Raw genomic sequence first — 16,940 nt, 5'->3', positions numbered from 1 at the left:
AGCCCTTACGCCGGGGGGAGAGGCGGGTTGGAAGGTCCCATTTTTCAGTTTTTCTATTTTATCTCGGAAAATATGCGTCTTGGCGACATCGACATGACTACTTGTACAAAATGAAAGTTCATAAAAGATAAAAAATGATTATTGCCACAACTACCAAAGACCAAAAATATGATATAATAAAAATATTTCAGACGATCTATGGTGCAATGTCCGAGACACATCTTTTTGAAAATAAACATAGAACATGAGTTCAAACAAAATACACTTAATTGGGTACTTGACACATGTTGAATATTATAACAAAATTTAGTTAAATGGATAGAAAATGAGCCATCCATTATAAAAAAGAGGAATTTAAAAAAATATACTGAGATTATAAAGAAATACAAGGCTCCAGTCTCAAATAAAAAATTTTTGTCCATCAAAAATAGTACCATTCGATTGCATACATTTATTGAAAAATAAATTGTATGACAACTATGCACATAAAGGCAATATTTCAGGGTCAAAATGGCAATTTCCTTGATCTTCCATACATTTAGGACAGACTTATATAATGTGACGTCACATCATGTTATCATTTTGTTAGAGGCGTTTCAATCGTCGAGTGCGGGCGTCAGACTTTAACTCTAATTTCTGACTTTTGTGTTGCTTAAATGCCATGAGTCCTATGTAGACATTTGATCCTCAGGAAAATCAAGATAGTTTGACATTATTTACAAAAAACTGTCAAGTAGCCAATTGTACAAAAAAAAATCACAAAAATTTTGACTACATCTCTTAGGTACCTATGTGATTTTGTAGTATAAGCAACGGGTACCAGTCTCAGTTTTTAGCTAGACCCAGCGCTGATTTTCAGACGGGTCCCTTTTTAGACAGGTATTCTTTATTCCACGTTTTATTAAGTCAAGGTTTTCGATATCTTGTTTAGTTTTGAGATATCTGCTCTTGAAAGTTTTGTTAGGACTCTCAATGTTATCTTGACATCTACATCAGTAAAACCGGACAAGTGCGAGTCGGACTCGCCCACCGAGGGTTAAGTACTTTTTAGTATTTGTTGTTATAGCGGCAACAGAAATACATAATCCGTAGAAATTTCAACTGGCTAACTATCACGGTTCATGAAATACAGTCTGGTGACAGACGGACGGATGGACGGAGGGATAGTGGAGTCTCAGTAATAGAGTCCCGTTTGACCCTTTGGGTTCGGAACCCTAAAAAAGGTACTTGTTTAAAGTGTATATGTTTTTACTTTGGTATGGTGTCAATGTGACACCATAAATGAATTTGGCACTCCAAATTTATACCAAAACTATACAAAATATGGCCTAGTAGCTTGTCTGATGTAGATATCAAGATAAAATGGAGAGCTCCAAATAAAATTTCAAGACAGGATATCTCGAAGATATGGAAAAACTTGACGAAATTAAACATGTAGCAAATTTAAATCAGTTTTCATTTAGTGTAAGTAGTTATGTCGCTAAGATGAAAAATTTCCGACATATAAGTGACAATCCGATGGGAAGGAAATGGGACCTTCAAACCCCCTCTCCCGCCCGGCTCAAAGGCTAAGGCCGGGGACTTTTGATATGTTCATCTCCTAACTAGTCCAAACAAATTTACGGAGTCAAAAATAGTGTTCCAAGCATTTCCCTCTTGTTACTTAACGAAATAATAATTGGTAGTTACAGTATTACAAATTTAATATAAATAGTATTTATATAATAACAATTAAATAACTTAACCTCCCAAATTACACAAATATTGACAAAAACTATAAACAACATGCTCAGAAACAAGTCCACCTCACAATTACAACCAAAGATAGGTATCACGCAAGACTCACATTAAATAATTAGAATACTTTAAAACTATGCGAGGACTCTAAACACTAATCAACGATAGGGCTAACAATTTCATAAAATAACAATTCGAAAACAGAGAAATTAAGTTACCACTTTATACAGTTTTTCTACTTAAAAAGGCCAATGCATAAAACTGAAAGGGTTCGGAGTAACCGCACACTGCAGGGACAAGTCAATCTACGGGAGTGTCGTACGTACCCATTAAGCTCTTCCTCGGGCCACATGATGCTAAAAGTATCGGAAATTAAATGATCAGTGTTCACCTAAGATATGTGACAATTGCTGTGTGTCAAGTGCAAAATCCGTCTCCAATGTCTTTGTATATAATTAGGCGTTTATTTAGAATTGTGGTCGCTGCAGTCATGTAGATTGTTTATAAATCATAACTAGAATGCTAAACTCGCGTTCGAAAGGTATAAATAATAGAATTCATCAATTTAATAATCAACTTTTGGTACAAGCTTTTATCGCTGACTGTACTTTTTCTTACAAAAACAATTAACTTATACTCATCAAGACAATTCTAAAAACCCCGAACACTATTAGGGTGCGTTGTTTTACCACAGAGTTCCTATGGCCACCTCCTGTCTCCATCATCACATAAGCTCGATGATACCATTACATTTCATTGTCACCCGACTTACATATGTATGCAAATTTTTAGCTCAATCGGAAATCGGGAAGAGGGTAAAATTTTGCTTCCAAGATTTGACCCACATTACTCGTAGCCCAAGAGAATTTGAAATGGAGGTGGTTTGTCAAAGAAAACTTTGTAGCCACAGTAAATTTACTGTCATCATTGGACACATGATTAACCTTTTGACCGCCAAAGACGTCATATGACGCGCGCGGCTACAGCCTAATATCAACGTTCATGCATACCGACAAGGTTCACGATTACGCGCCGCGTGCGATAGGCGTGGCGTTCAAAAGGTTAAAACTTTTACAACGCTATTTGACTTTTCACTGCTAGATCAAAGGCCAAAGGTACAGCGGCATCGTTTCGAGCGATGGCGCCATAACCTTTAGCTGATGCCCGGTAAGATGGCGTCACTTTTTGATATTTAACAAATTTAATAGATATCATTGAATTAATAAGGATCAAAGTCAAATGGCGTTCTAAAAGTTTTAATCATGTGCCGAACCATTAAAGATTACCATCTTTCGACAAATTACTGTGGCAACTTTACTGTGGTAAATTTACTGTGGCAACCAAGTTTTCTTTGACAATCCACCTATATTTCAAATTTTCTTTGTCGTAACTAACATACTAACTGGGCAAGTTGAATAATAAATTTACAATAAAAACTTGTCCGCAGTGTACGGTTTGGTTTAAAAAACAACAACAAAAAAAAAGATGACTTGAAATTGCTGGATAACGAATCTGGGTCGGTTATTTGATTATTTAATATAAGTATTGCGATATGGGTATAAATAAATTATATAAATACCGATATTTCTCCCAAATAATATATTATTATGTAGTTCACTATAACACCAACATTGTAGATCTCAAGCAGATTTATAACATTGTTGATACGACAGTAAGCGTCATGTTAACATTGAATTTACGTGTAAGCACAGTCAATGTAAGTGAAAGATGTGCTCAATCAAAGAATAATCCTGCCGTGTAATACAGTTTCATTTGATGGCGCTAATACTGCGCCATACATTGTTTGGAGACCAACAATAGTTTGTCGCCAGAAAATATATAGCGCCCTATTGGCGATAAAGTGAAACTGTCATTAACCCGGCAGGATTACTTGATAGAGCACATTTATTACATAAGTACGGCTACCACAAATTTAAAACTGACATATTTGCTAACGTCTGCGTAACTTTCTTTCTATATATCTCGCTCGCACTAATATGCCAGTACGAGCGAGATGCATAAGTAGAAAGTAAGTTACGCACACGCTAGCGAATATGTCAATGTCAGGTCATTGTCAAGCTCGTAGTAAGTGTACAATTGTTTATTTACGGTGAAGGGAATGTTCTTATACACAACAATGAAATACGAACATAATGGGATAACTAAAAACATAAGAAACAACATAAATGGTATGGTATTCTGTACAAAATGATTGCAAAGCAAACAAAGAGTGCGTTCAAATGCGTATGTTATGTATAACGTACGGAGTTCCATGTCTGTACTTTTAGGCTTTAAAAAGGATGCAAACACAATCACATGACTTAACTTTTCATTCAACTGTACTATTGTTAGATACAATAGAGATAAAAGATTCGTCGATTAAATAAAATCGTGTTTTGAAAAAGGCCAAGTGACGTTGTTTATTTGGTTTACATTATTTTAAACACCAAGTACAAACCATAGAACAAGGGAATGACAAATAAAAATAAACGTAAGCTCACACTGTAAAGTGGTAGGGTAACTTCTCTTCATTCACGTTTTGCTTTTCCATTAAGCCGTTTAGAAATTCGGCCAATTCTTGGGGCCTTCTCCTGCGGAAAACAAATAAGCGTTTATTTATGCCGCATTTTGTGATTTAGATTATATTAATCATATTAAACCTGTCAACTTGAATGGAGTCCTTTTGGTGATCTTTTAGAAGTGAAAATAAAACATTAATTTGCTTCAAAGTGTAATAAATGTCACGCATAGAAACACATAAAAGTAAGCAGCACTCTTTTGTTGTGATTGAAAATAAATCATCTTCATAAAACATAGTAGATTTTATTACCAGCCTCTGCCGTCTCGCCTGCATAAAAGTAGTTAAACTGAACCAATATTACTTATATTATAAATCTGAAAGATTGTATTTTGGATATCTGGTCATCTGGATGTTCAACAGATACAGCAAAAACGGCTGACATCCTTTTATTCATGGGGATTTACCAAGTGGAGACGTCTTGTCTGTAATTTTATGTACAAAACAGTCTGCCGATTTTTGCGGGGGAGGGGCACGTCAAATGTATGCCATGTCAGATAAACGTTAGTCAATACAATACAATGACCATTGGCCGAGGTTTTTAACAGAGGGGTAGGCTCTTAAAGGCGACTCCATTTGGTTAATCCTCCAAGTTTAAAGGGGTGCAAATGGATCCCCCAAAGTTACGAGAGCACTAAGGGGAAAGGGGTGGAGGCTAGTTAACGACTTCCACGCGGACGAAGTCACAGACAGAAGCTAGGCTAATGTTTTATGAACATGATTCCATACCGCATCCCTCTGGCCAGCCGCTCGTGTAAGGGTGCGTACATACCGGCTGACCTCCTTGTGCGCCTTCACGAGCTGCGAGTGGATGAGGGAGCAAAGCTTGTAGCACACGTTGCGAGTCGTGCCGTCCACGTCCGAGGGCTCCACGGCCGCTGAAAACACAACGTCAAAGTGTTTTATTTTATAGTTTATTCGATAACCAAACAGTCATATACACATTTAATATGCAACACATAAGATGTACTGCAACAAAAGAAAAAGGCAACAACAACAATGTGGAGTAGGTTGTCAATTAGTCGGGATATTTTTTTGTAACTTCCCTTCCTTAAATACGGCTGGGTGGACAATTTTTTTGTTTGAAATGTTCAGTTTTCTCATTGGTGTCAAGTTAGGATATGATGATGGAATCCCAGAGAAATCGTGAGAAGTCTTCAAATGTTTTAGGTACGGTAGGTAGGTATAGAGTAGTAAAGTCTAAGAAAAAAACGTCGCCTTAGTTTGAGATCCAAAACAGATGGCGCTGTACTGCGCCATATATTTTCCGGTCATTAAATTGTCAAACGCCAACTTTTAACAATCAGGGAAATCGCAAAATGTATGGAGCTGTACAGCGCCACCTCGTTTACCTGTCATATTTGAAGCACGAAATTGTCTTAAATTATAGGCCTCTTACTGAATCAATGTATCTTTGCCTATGATGATTTGTGTATTTTACTCGTCCTCCCGGAAACCAACATTCAAGTGCAACTTCTGATTGAGACCATTAGATATTTATAGATATTTACTTTCTATTGCTTTAAAGATCTAAAGGACTGAGAGCTCACGTATGAATTCTCTTTTAAAATGAAACGACTGACTGTCAATTTAAATGTTCAGTAACTTACGGGCATCCGCAATGACGGTTATGTCATCATCAGTGCCGGCGTCAGATCCTGAAGGCTGCAGGGAGGTGGTCTCCGACGACAGATCCGGCTCCTTCTTTGAAGTTGTGTTTTCCACCTAAAAAAATAATAATGCTGTAACTATCAAATGTAGAAGATATTTACTTTAGGTGAAATTATTACAATCATAGCCACTGTTGCGAATACAACGTATTATTATATAAAAAAAATCCCAAGACTGTAGCTAAACGCAGCCGTCGGGCTCGGCTAGTATTCGGAGGCTTTTCAAAAGCACCAATTGGAGCGCTTCACATATTCTGTATCGCTGCCAATTAGGAGCACCTAAATTTAAACTACTTTTTGTACTGATCAAATATTGCAAAATCACTTTTTCATCATCCTCCATACTATCAACAACCAACAACTATTCTACATTCAACCGTATTAGCAATTAAACCGTTGTAAACCAGTACCTTTTGGAAGATTATAACACTTCACTACAAATCGAAGCTTTTTATTTGTGTCGTCGTGATCCCGAGCTGACCTGCACGGCGGCTACGGCCACTGTAACAACCGGCAGATGGAGACTGACCTCCATGGGCTCGACGCAGACGTTGGCGGTGATGATGGCGCGCGGCGGGCGCTCGTCGTCGGGCGGGTCGGCGGGCGCGAACAGCCGCGCCAGCTGCTCGTGCACGCGCCGCTCGCCCGCGCGCGGCGTGCTCGCGCCGCGCTCGCGGACTCGCTCCAGGAGGCCCTGCGTCAGTTACTGTTACTGGACTGCGTGGAACAACATATTACGACAGCTTGCGTGTGCGTCAGGCAAGCGATACCAGCGTTTATATCAGACAGGAGAGTATATTCTTTATTAAATTAAATGTCACTCGTGAACACTGCAAAGGCTAATCACTTGATATGCTTGATTTTAGAATGGCTATTGTCGGCTCACCAGAAAATGATCTTCGTGGAAGAAAGATGTGCCCATCAAACGATCCAAAAATCTGCAATCTTTGTACAGATTCAGTAACTTGCGCATGATCTGCAAAATAAAGAAACATATGATTAGAAAATAATACACTGAAAGCAAGTTTGACTTTAAAATTTTGTAGTTTGTCAAAAGAGTATGAGTACAATAATAATAATAATTTAGCTTATATACGTCTCACTGTTGGGCACAGGCCTCCTCTCATGTTCGAGAGGGCTTGGGCTATAGTCGCCACGCTGGCCCAATGCGGGTTGGGGACTTCACATACACCTTTGAATTTCTTCGCGGATGTACGCAGGTTTCCTCACGATGTTTTCCTTCACCGAATAGCTAGTGGTGAATATCAAATGATATTCCGTACATTAGTTCCGAAAAACTCATAAGTACGAGCCAGAATCAAGCCAGGTTCAACCTGTGACCTCCGGATTGAAAGTCGGACAATATATCCACTAGGCCACCACCGCTTCCGCACACCGCAATATGAGTACAAGAATATAAATAATATAGTGGAAGCCATGGCATGGCTCTTTTCCTGGCTCTGTAGCGTAATAGCGTAAGATCGCAACAGATTTCTTAGAAAATAAAATTATTTTTGTGGTCCTACCTCCTGGCTTTGCAAAGTAGGGTGCTTGGCGAACATCTCCTCAAGGCGGCGCATGGCGACCCTGCCGCGCTCGATGTGCGCCGCTACTCGAGGCTCCAGGAGGCGGGGCACGGCGGGGGTGCTCACGGTCGTCTCGCCGAGCTTGATCGCAGCCACGTTCTCGAACATATCGCGGCGCACTGCAACAATCATATTCATTTTAAGGCTCATTTTTACAGTTCGAATAGTGGAAATTCGTGTTTTCGCACCGTTTACAGGAGCCTTAAAGTTAAGTTGTGAAAAGTAACCATAGGGGTTCAAAAACTGAGCATCCGAGGCGGCATCCGCTCATTATGGTGTAAGTTAATGCGATCGTTAAACGACCTCCCAGATATAGAGAATCAGCAAGACTTAGTAAACGTTATACGCGGGGACAAGATCAATAGCGAGAGGTCTGTATGTCCTGCGTTCACATATTCACGTCCGATATTCGCATCGCGACTCGTTGCATGTTTAAATAAATACAGAATTATAATAGAGTCCCATTGTCCACACTGTTATTCAACAATTGATAACTTTGTTGCATAGACATAAGGTACGATTACATATTTTCAAACGCGAAGGGTAGGGTGATATTTGATATTTTTCCATTCCATGCCATTGCCGTTTCAGAACAATCCTTTTTTAATAAAGATAACTTAAATCCCAATAGAACACAAATACATATCTTCGTAGCTTAGAATATCTCATTGTAATAGACACAAATCACCAAAATGTATATCATTATGTTATAAAAATGAAGATATAAATTTCAATACCGTTGAGTTTCATTGTATCAAACGGAATTCAATTGCAATCGAGTTTGACTCTACGTATCGGCCGAACTGATTCCGCTCTTGTCAAATTGTTTCAGTCGCATCCAATCGTGAAGGTATGTTTACTTAAAAATATAAATCATCACCAATAGAATCGATTAGTCTTTGCAGATTTAATCGAGAATCGTAAAAAATAAGTCCAAATTTGGATTGTCACAACTTTATAATTGGTTTTTGACATGTTCAGCCTACCCTTCGAGTTTGAGAAAGACTATAGTAGTTAAAATAATTCTACGGATTACAGTCACGCATTTTTGGTCACTCGCGCGACATGTTTCGGAGAGCTTAGGTCTCCTTTCTCAAACACTAACAGTGCGAGCAGCGTTCACGACAGCCGTGAATCGCGTACTGCTCCGCGCCGCGTCGCACGCTGAGAGACCCGGTTGGGGGAGGTCTTGCGCTGTCGTAGTAGGCGGGCATAGTGGTGTGGTGTTTGGGTTTGGAAATACGTGAATGTAATCCGTAGAATTATTTTAATGTTAGTATGTCTCACGACAGTTTAAATTCGAGTATAGTAGTTACTGGTCATGTCCGGGGCGGGCGTGCGCGGCTCGGCGTCGTGCGCGGAGCTCTGCGTCTCCCACGAGTCCTCCGAGCCCGACCCGTCCGAGCCCCACAGCTCGCCCTCCTCGGAGTCGTACTCGCCCACCTACACATATTTATCCTTACTCATTTTGTGTTTCATTATAACTGTCACGAAAACCAATCAGTAAATTAATATTCATCACTCTTACAAAAGGACAAGTAAGTAGTATCCAAACAAATCAACAACATACACTTATCGTAAATAATCAAGTCCGTTGTTATAGAACATGCATAATGACATGACTCGGCTACTTTAGATCCATGTCAATATTTTGCTCATGGAATTATTTATTGAAGCGTTCAAGCTGAAAGCGAAGCAAATTAAAAGACGGAATTTTTAGATCAAATTTGGTCAGGTTTAATACAGTGTTTGTGTCAGTGACCAGTGTTAAAAAAAAATTATAAAGTCGCTACGCCACATGGACATTAAACTGACTTTGTCAAATTCCGAAAATTAAATAAACAGAAGCGAAAGTAAAAGCAAAGGAAAATAAGGATTTCCGCAAAAGAAAGCAGCATGCACACCTTAGTAATTACCTTGTAGAGGTCTTGCGGCCAGCACATGCTCATGTGTCCGTCTACCCACCATACTTTGACGCGCCCAGACGGGAAGTTGTCGATCACCTGGTAGGAATAATTGTTCTAATGATCACCATGTAAAACAAAAATTTTATTCGTCAACTTTGAAAAGTCCTTGGCATTCCAAACGTATATTTTCAGGAGGCAAAGATAACGTGACCAGAGGGCTGGGTCATATCTAGCACAGCGGATTAGCAATGCCACACAACGTGGCAATGCTGCCAGCCTTCTGCGCACGCTGCCAATAGACGACAATTGGGGGAAAATTTCTATTTATAATTTATTTTTGTTTCGTTTTTTCATTTTAGTTTGTAATAGAAAAATATATCGTTTTGTTTTTAAAGCAAATACCCTCTTTATTTTGATGTTGCTTGTTTTCATCTACCTCCACATCCGATTATCCGATTATCAGTCGTAGCAACACTGGGAATTAAATTAGCCGATCCTGTAGGTAGGTACTGTATCGCCTGATATGTTTACTCTCACACCAATGACATTGGGGAGGTGCAGGTCATTATGTACAGTCACGTCTGAAAATATCGATACGAAAAAAGTGCCAAAAATATGTGTACTCTACCTCAATATATGGGCAATAAAGTCGTGTATACATATTTTTGGCACTTTTTTCGTATAGATATTTTCAGACGTGACAGTATCTTTAAGTTGAATTCAACGCAACGTCACGGAGAGTGGTAGTCACGTGAGAGTAGATTTTTTTTGCAGTAATAAGAAAAGGTTAAACTGTTAAAATTGAAGCGATAAGTCCCATACCTGTCCCGCGGTGCAAGTGGAGTCCTCGCCTGTAAAGTTGGCCACCCGGATGACGACCGTGCCCGGTCTGTATTGGAAGTCCGGGTGGTCCTTCAGGTCGTACACGCTCATCTCGCTCTCGTGGAGCATTTGAGGACTGCAACAAGTAAACAAACATATTGTTATGGAGACGGATTGATGTTCGATGCAAACCTTTTGTCATCGCATCAGGATAAGAAAGATTGATGAGTCTAAATCAAAACTATGAAAGAAAACTCACGCTGTGACAAAATTCAAAACAAGAGACCTCGAACTCACTCATTTCAAACACATTAAGACCTGTACGCACTAGCCCTTCATTGAGCGTTCTGCAGCTAGCACATATAATAGTACAGAAAAGTATGGAGTAATTGACCGTATGAAAAGCGTTTATAAGGTCTAGAACACAGGTTAAGAACGAATTGAGGTATATGCTTTTATATCACGATTCTTACTGACAAACAAGAACAAGCATACGATCTGCAAACTATAAATAAAGTCAAAAAAGATACTTTTCCAAATCCAGAGGTCACATGCGCCACTTAAAAACGATCAATCACTTAAAAACCCTTCCACTCCTTAGTGTTCAACTACTGACAACAGTTTTAGTAACAGCAACTTTTCACCACAATCCACTTACACACAGATTTCGTCCAAGCGCACAAGACCGAAACAGCTCGCAACCAACAGGAACACCACGATTGCACCGACCAGTATAGTGGTCGTGAGCGTCTTGACTTCTTCAACTACGGTCGTAGCACTTGTATCACTGCCTCCACTAGCTTGGGCGATAAGTACTTCTTTGAGATTATCGAACCATTATTTAACGATAAGGATACAATAAAATGAGAACCATGCTTGTGATTAGGGCAAATAGATCTCAAAAACTAAACAGGCCTCGTTGTAATGTTTATAAAGTCATATGACTTCGACTCATCGACGATCAAATAAGTAATGACACGTTATCATGTGAGGCTGGAGGCAGTTATCATTTGAAAAAATGGACATACTCACACTAAAGTAGAATGCAACCCTGTTGCCACTTTTCGATCTAAAAAGGAAGCGTTCGTAGATAGAATTCCTCTAGATAGAACTGCACCATGTGCAATTAAGATTTTATGGCATGAAAGCTTCACGAAGGGGACATGAGCAAAACTAGACTTACGAAAGTAGAAGCTTAGGATCAAGCAAGGTGGAGAAGAGCGAGACGGAACTGAACACTAGTAGGATACGCACTATCGGAGAATGAAATCATGTCGGAGGATTAAAGCGTGCGTGTATTAAAATGCTTATGTTATTAGAGGTTTAGGAATGAAAACTTTCGAAAATGGGCGCCCAGGAACGCAAGGTAGAGGAGAGACGAACACTCAGTGGAAAAATAATGAGACTGATGAGCTTCATATAATACTCACACAGGCTCGTCGGCGCTAGTGTAGGTGCGGTACCAGTGCACGATGGCGGTGCGTCCGTGATGGTCGACTCGCTGCACTACGCCATATTCTCTGTGTTTTAGCTGTATAGACAAAATAAATAATTAACTGAAATTAAATTGAAAGGACAGCATTCTTTTGGACTATTTGAGGAAAATAATAGCATCCTTTACGAAAATAAAATATCCTTAAACATACATGTTGGTTCTCCTCAGTGTTAGCTGCGCCGCTCACAACAAAGTCTCCCGGGAAGCACTCCTGTCCGTCCAGATGGTGGATTGGGTACAATTGGGTCGACGGGATCCCCATCTCTATGGTGCCATCCTGTTCAGTAGAAAATCAAATGTAAATTTAAAACGTTAAATAGCGGCGACCACTGATCATAACATGCATAATATTATGGGTTGGTTTGATGACTGTGCTCTCGTACGCGCAAGCAATTGATCGCGTGGTTTGGCTGTAGTATAACAGGTCGTTATTAAAGCAGCGTGGCGGCTGGTTGCCTTAATGCGCATAAAGAGCACAATTTTTGTTTTTGGTTGCTTGATAATACGGATAAAAAAAAACACTGTCATAAGATATAGTTCAGCATATATTTTATACAGAGTATACTGAATTCGCTCCATTATTATTCTTTTCATTAAAAAAAATCACTTTACTATGCAAGGTGAATATATCGGTTAAACGAAATATTTTTCCTATGGGACCAACACCATATTCGTGAAAAAAAAATTGACTTCAAAAGCCGATTGAATCAGATTCAAAATATTTTTTTCATACGTTCCGTGTATAATTTCACATTGCAAAGTATGAAAAAGGGCTAAAACAACACCTAGTATTTACAGCAGTGCATGTTAAGCGACACGTTTATAATACAGTACATATGATGCTATTTTACCGCACTAATGCGATAATTAGCACATTACGTAACTAAGTCGAAAATTTAAAGGGCCGGCCATATGTACTGCAAAAGGTTGTACGATGCTATTCGCACTCCCTTCGGTCGTGATTAAATGTATCCCCACTCGTTGCGAATTTCTTATTTTTGGCACTTGTATCGTAATGTAGTATTACGTATAGTGTACGGTACGGTACCTGCCAGACGACGTTGGCGCGGCTGGTGGTGTGCAGCGTCTCGACGACGACGCGGTCGCCGAGGCGCGGCGGCGGCGCGGGCGGCGCGCGGCGCACGGTGCGCTTGAGCCGCTTGCCGCGCAGCAGCCGCACGGCCAGCTGCGGCGAGCGCTTGCCGCGCGTCGGCGCCGCCGACGTGTAGTGAAGTGTACGGTACGGTACCTGCCAGACGACGTTGGCGCGGCTGGTGGTGTGCAGCGTCTCGACGACGACGCGGTCGCCGAGGCGCGGCGGCGGCGCGGGCGGCGCGCGGCGCACGGTGCGCTTGAGCCGCTTGCCGCGCAGCAGCCGCACGGCCAGCTGCGGCGAGCGCTTGCCGCGCGTCGACGCCGCCGACGTGTAGTGTAGTGTACGGTACGGTACCTGCCAGACGACGTTGGCGCGGCTGGTGGTGTGCAGCGTCTCGACGACGACGCGGTCGCCGAGGCGCGGCGGCGGCGCGGGCGGCGCGCGGCGCACGGTGCGCTTGAGCCGCTTGCCGCGCAGCAGCCGCACGGCCAGCTGCGGCGAGCGCTTGCCGCGCGTCGACGCCGCCGACGTGTAGTGTAGTGTACGGTACGGTACCTGCCAGACGACGTTGGCGCGGCTGGTGGTGTGCAGCGTCTCGACGACGACGCGGTCGCCGAGGCGCGGCGGCGGCGCGGGCGGCGCGCGGCGCACGGTGCGCTTGAGCCGCTTGCCGCGCAGCAGCCGCACGGCCAGCTGCGGCGAGCGCTTGCCGCGCGTCGACGCCGCCGACGTGTAGTGTAGTGTACGGTACGGTACCTGCCAGACGACGTTGGCGCGGCTGGTGGTGTGCAGCGTCTCGACGACGACGCGGTCGCCGAGGCGCGGCGGCGGCGCGGGCGGCGCGCGGCGCACGGTGCGCTTGAGCCGCTTGCCGCGCAGCAGCCGCACGGCCAGCTTCGGCGAGCGCTTGCCGCGCGTCGACGCCGCCGACGTGTAGTGTAGTGTACGGTACGGTACCTGCCAGACGACGTTGGCGCGGCTGGTGGTGTGCAGCGTCTCGACGACGACGCGGTCGCCGAGGCGCGGCGGCGGCGCGGGCGGCGCGCGGCGCACGGTGCGCTTGAGCCGCTTGCCGCGCAGCAGCCGCACGGCCAGCTTCGGCGAGCGCTTGCCGCGCGTCGACGCCGCCGACGTGTAGTGTAGTGTACGGTACGGTACCTGCCAGACGACGTTGGCGCGGCTGGTGGTGTGCAGCGTCTCGACGACGACGCGGTCGCCGAGGCGCGGCGGCGGCGCGGGCGGCGCGCGGCGCACGGTGCGCTTGAGCCGCTTGCCGCGCAGCAGCCGCACGGCCAGCTGCGGCGAGCGCTTGCCGCGCGTCGACGCCGCCGACGAGCAGCGGGACGACCACGTCGCGCCGCTGTGCGATCACATCATTACATCACTACTTATTCTTACACAAATTGACTAAATCCCACAGTAAGCTCAATAAGGCTTGTGTTGAGGGTACTTAGACAACGATATACATAATATATAAATACTTAAATACATAGGAAACACCCATGACTCAGGATCAAATATCCGTGCTCATCACACAAATAAATTACCTTACCAGGATTTGAACCCGGGACCATCGGCTTCTTAGGCAGGGTCACTCCGGCCACCGACCCACCCACTAGGCCAGACCGGTCGTCAACTACTAATTATTAGAGAGATAAGAGATAGCCTGCCAAGTAGTTACGAGGTCGGCGATACTTTTTCAAGGTGAATTATCTATAGTGCTCAAACCTCAGATCATAGAAAGTACTAGATGGCTGACGGAGGCGTGGCGCGTGTCGCCGCGACATGGACACATCGTGGCCATACCGGCCCGCCGTAAGACAGTAGCAACTTAGCTGTCATTGAACAATGTGCGCGTCAATTTTATTGAAATGCCGAATTATAGCGCTATTTTGTGTCGAAATAGGAGTGCATCCAAAAACTATAAGGATCATGGAGTTACATAGTAAAATTTTTTTCACGTATTAGTCAATAAAACCACACATTTTAACAAATAAATCCAGTGACATATGATTTTTCTGAGTCAGACCATGTTGTCATACAAACGCGTGGTAATTTGTCTATGCATTCTACATTGACGCTTTGGCATGGAAAACTATTTGTAGTGTCCTTAGCAACGGCGCAATGCATTGAACCGCTAACGATATTCACAGGGACATTATTGTTTCTTGGTACGACCGCCAACCGCTCCCTTCATTGACGCCGCGAAGTAGAGTGGTGCTCGTACATATAATTGATCTTTGAGCGTTATCGATAAAAATGTTTGGATATAGTGTATACACATATTAAAAATAATTACTTTCATACGAAAGTAATTATTTTTCAAGTAAAATTTTACAATTATTTTATATGCACCTAATGTTTAATTTAATACTTTTTAATTTGGATTAAAAATCGAAAAGGTAAGCCAAAAAATAAACTGATTTAATTAAGTACAATTGTACAAATGTTTTATTTCAGAAATAAAATAATAACAGTATTACATTTATGCTGGCCCCCACACTAGGCATAGCCTGTCCTGTGGTGGATAATAAGGTTTACAAGTAAAAAAAAAACAATACTACAATTGAAAATAATAATATACAATTATTTAGAGTAAACAATTGAAAAAGAAACGGTGGTGAATGGAATTTACAGAGGTACAGTTTACAGTGAGTCAAAAAAGAAATATGTTCATGATTGCAATTTTTTTCAGTTTCCCTAAAAATCCCAGTATTAACGAAAAATGGATAGATGCTACAGGAAAAGGGCCCTAACTGGTTTATGAGCGAGAAAAGTGTTATTTGATCGGATCATTTTCAAGAAAAATGTTTCCAGTTACAGTTACAGATAGAATATAAATATGTTTAAAATAATAGTATATTGTATACTTAGTCGATCCAAAAGTTCTATCAGAAAGATTTTTACTGGTAATTATGATTACTGTTTCCTTATTATTCGTACATATGATATAAAAGCTTATTTAATGGTGCATTATACTTACTATATAACATGCTGGAATTGCTTTCAATTGGTGACGAAATATGCTATAATAAACTGAAACTTTTTTTTTAATGAAGCGCTCGCGTCTAACGACAATCCCAAAGTAAACAATTTAAACAAACATTACATCAAATAATTACTGAAATTTAAACCAATTTGATTAGTTAAGCATAAACAAGCTTTCGCATCATGGTACATGTTTTTTTTTTTTTTAATTAAAAGCTTTGTATTACATTTTATCAGTAAAAACCTTTGTGAGAGAACTTATGGCTCAACTAATATACCTTACACGTACCTTAAAATTCTTAGCTCGTAAATAAGGTCAAAAAATTAAAGGAATATAAATTAAGTCTATGGCAATTATTACTTAAAACAAATATGTCAAAACTCTAAGGTCATTTTCAGAACATGTAAAATATCGATAGCTCTATCGAATTGTCCTCACTCTAGAGCCGCCGCTCTAGGCACCTACACCGCGCGGTTTGGCCAATCACAGCGCGTGAGTTGGTTGTCTGGCCACGCCTTTAATGATGTGGTGGGGGACAGTTGGAGACAGCGAGACTCGTTGAAATTATGCTTCGTTATAAATCTCCTTACTTCTTATATCTATGGCTCAAACAGATGCACGCAAAGACTACCTAAGGCTTAGAACGCACTGCGATAATTTTATAGTGGTTTCAGTCTTAGGTTACCATACAGTGTCTATGACTGATATGTCCATACCTGTCGGTGTCGCTTCCATCACTGCTAGTATTCTCCCAGTTGTCAGAGTCGTCGTCGTTAAGCCCGAGCTCCAATTTGCTGTCGCCGTTGAGCAGCTCGCTGTTCTCCTTGTTCGGCTCGGGACTGTGAATGTGCGATTTACTTAGCCCGCTGTGGATAAAATACATTCGCTTAGCACTTATTGCGTAACTAATACAATATAAGGGACAACCAATTTATATGCCTATTTAACAGAGTTCTAGTTAAGTGAGTGGTAAAATGCAGATACATAAATGCATGAGTACAAAACCCACATTCACAAGAATAGAAAGACAAGTTTTGGGTCCCAGAAGAAGTTCCTATTT

At 41.9% G+C, this 16,940-nt stretch overlaps 1 protein-coding gene across 1 annotated transcript in view; it reads right to left on the bottom strand.

Moving 5' to 3' along the window:
* LOC133522053 ((E3-independent) E2 ubiquitin-conjugating enzyme UBE2O) overlaps window positions 1-16,940 on the bottom strand; it is a 36,251-nt gene that overhangs the window by 12,145 nt on the left and 7,166 nt on the right. The window contains exons 8-20 of the mRNA XM_061857232.1: window positions 16,597-16,746; window positions 14,050-14,251; window positions 11,947-12,072; window positions 11,731-11,831; window positions 10,301-10,436; window positions 9,488-9,574; window positions 8,888-9,014; window positions 7,512-7,690; window positions 6,872-6,961; window positions 6,515-6,679; window positions 5,926-6,040; window positions 5,088-5,193; window positions 4,239-4,328 (exon numbers count right to left, since the gene is read on the bottom strand). Coding sequence (XP_061713216.1) covers window positions 4,239-4,328; window positions 5,088-5,193; window positions 5,926-6,040; window positions 6,515-6,679; window positions 6,872-6,961; window positions 7,512-7,690; window positions 8,888-9,014; window positions 9,488-9,574; window positions 10,301-10,436; window positions 11,731-11,831; window positions 11,947-12,072; window positions 14,050-14,251; window positions 16,597-16,746 — 1,674 coding nt within the window. The remainder of the gene's footprint in view (window positions 1-4,238; window positions 4,329-5,087; window positions 5,194-5,925; window positions 6,041-6,514; window positions 6,680-6,871; window positions 6,962-7,511; window positions 7,691-8,887; window positions 9,015-9,487; window positions 9,575-10,300; window positions 10,437-11,730; window positions 11,832-11,946; window positions 12,073-14,049; window positions 14,252-16,596; window positions 16,747-16,940) is intronic.

This window comes from Cydia pomonella, chromosome 10 (assembly GCF_033807575.1).
Source record: "Cydia pomonella isolate Wapato2018A chromosome 10, ilCydPomo1, whole genome shotgun sequence".
Taxonomy (NCBI): Eukaryota; Metazoa; Arthropoda; class Insecta; order Lepidoptera; family Tortricidae; genus Cydia; species Cydia pomonella.
This window is presented reverse-complemented; position numbering and strand designations above follow the sequence as displayed.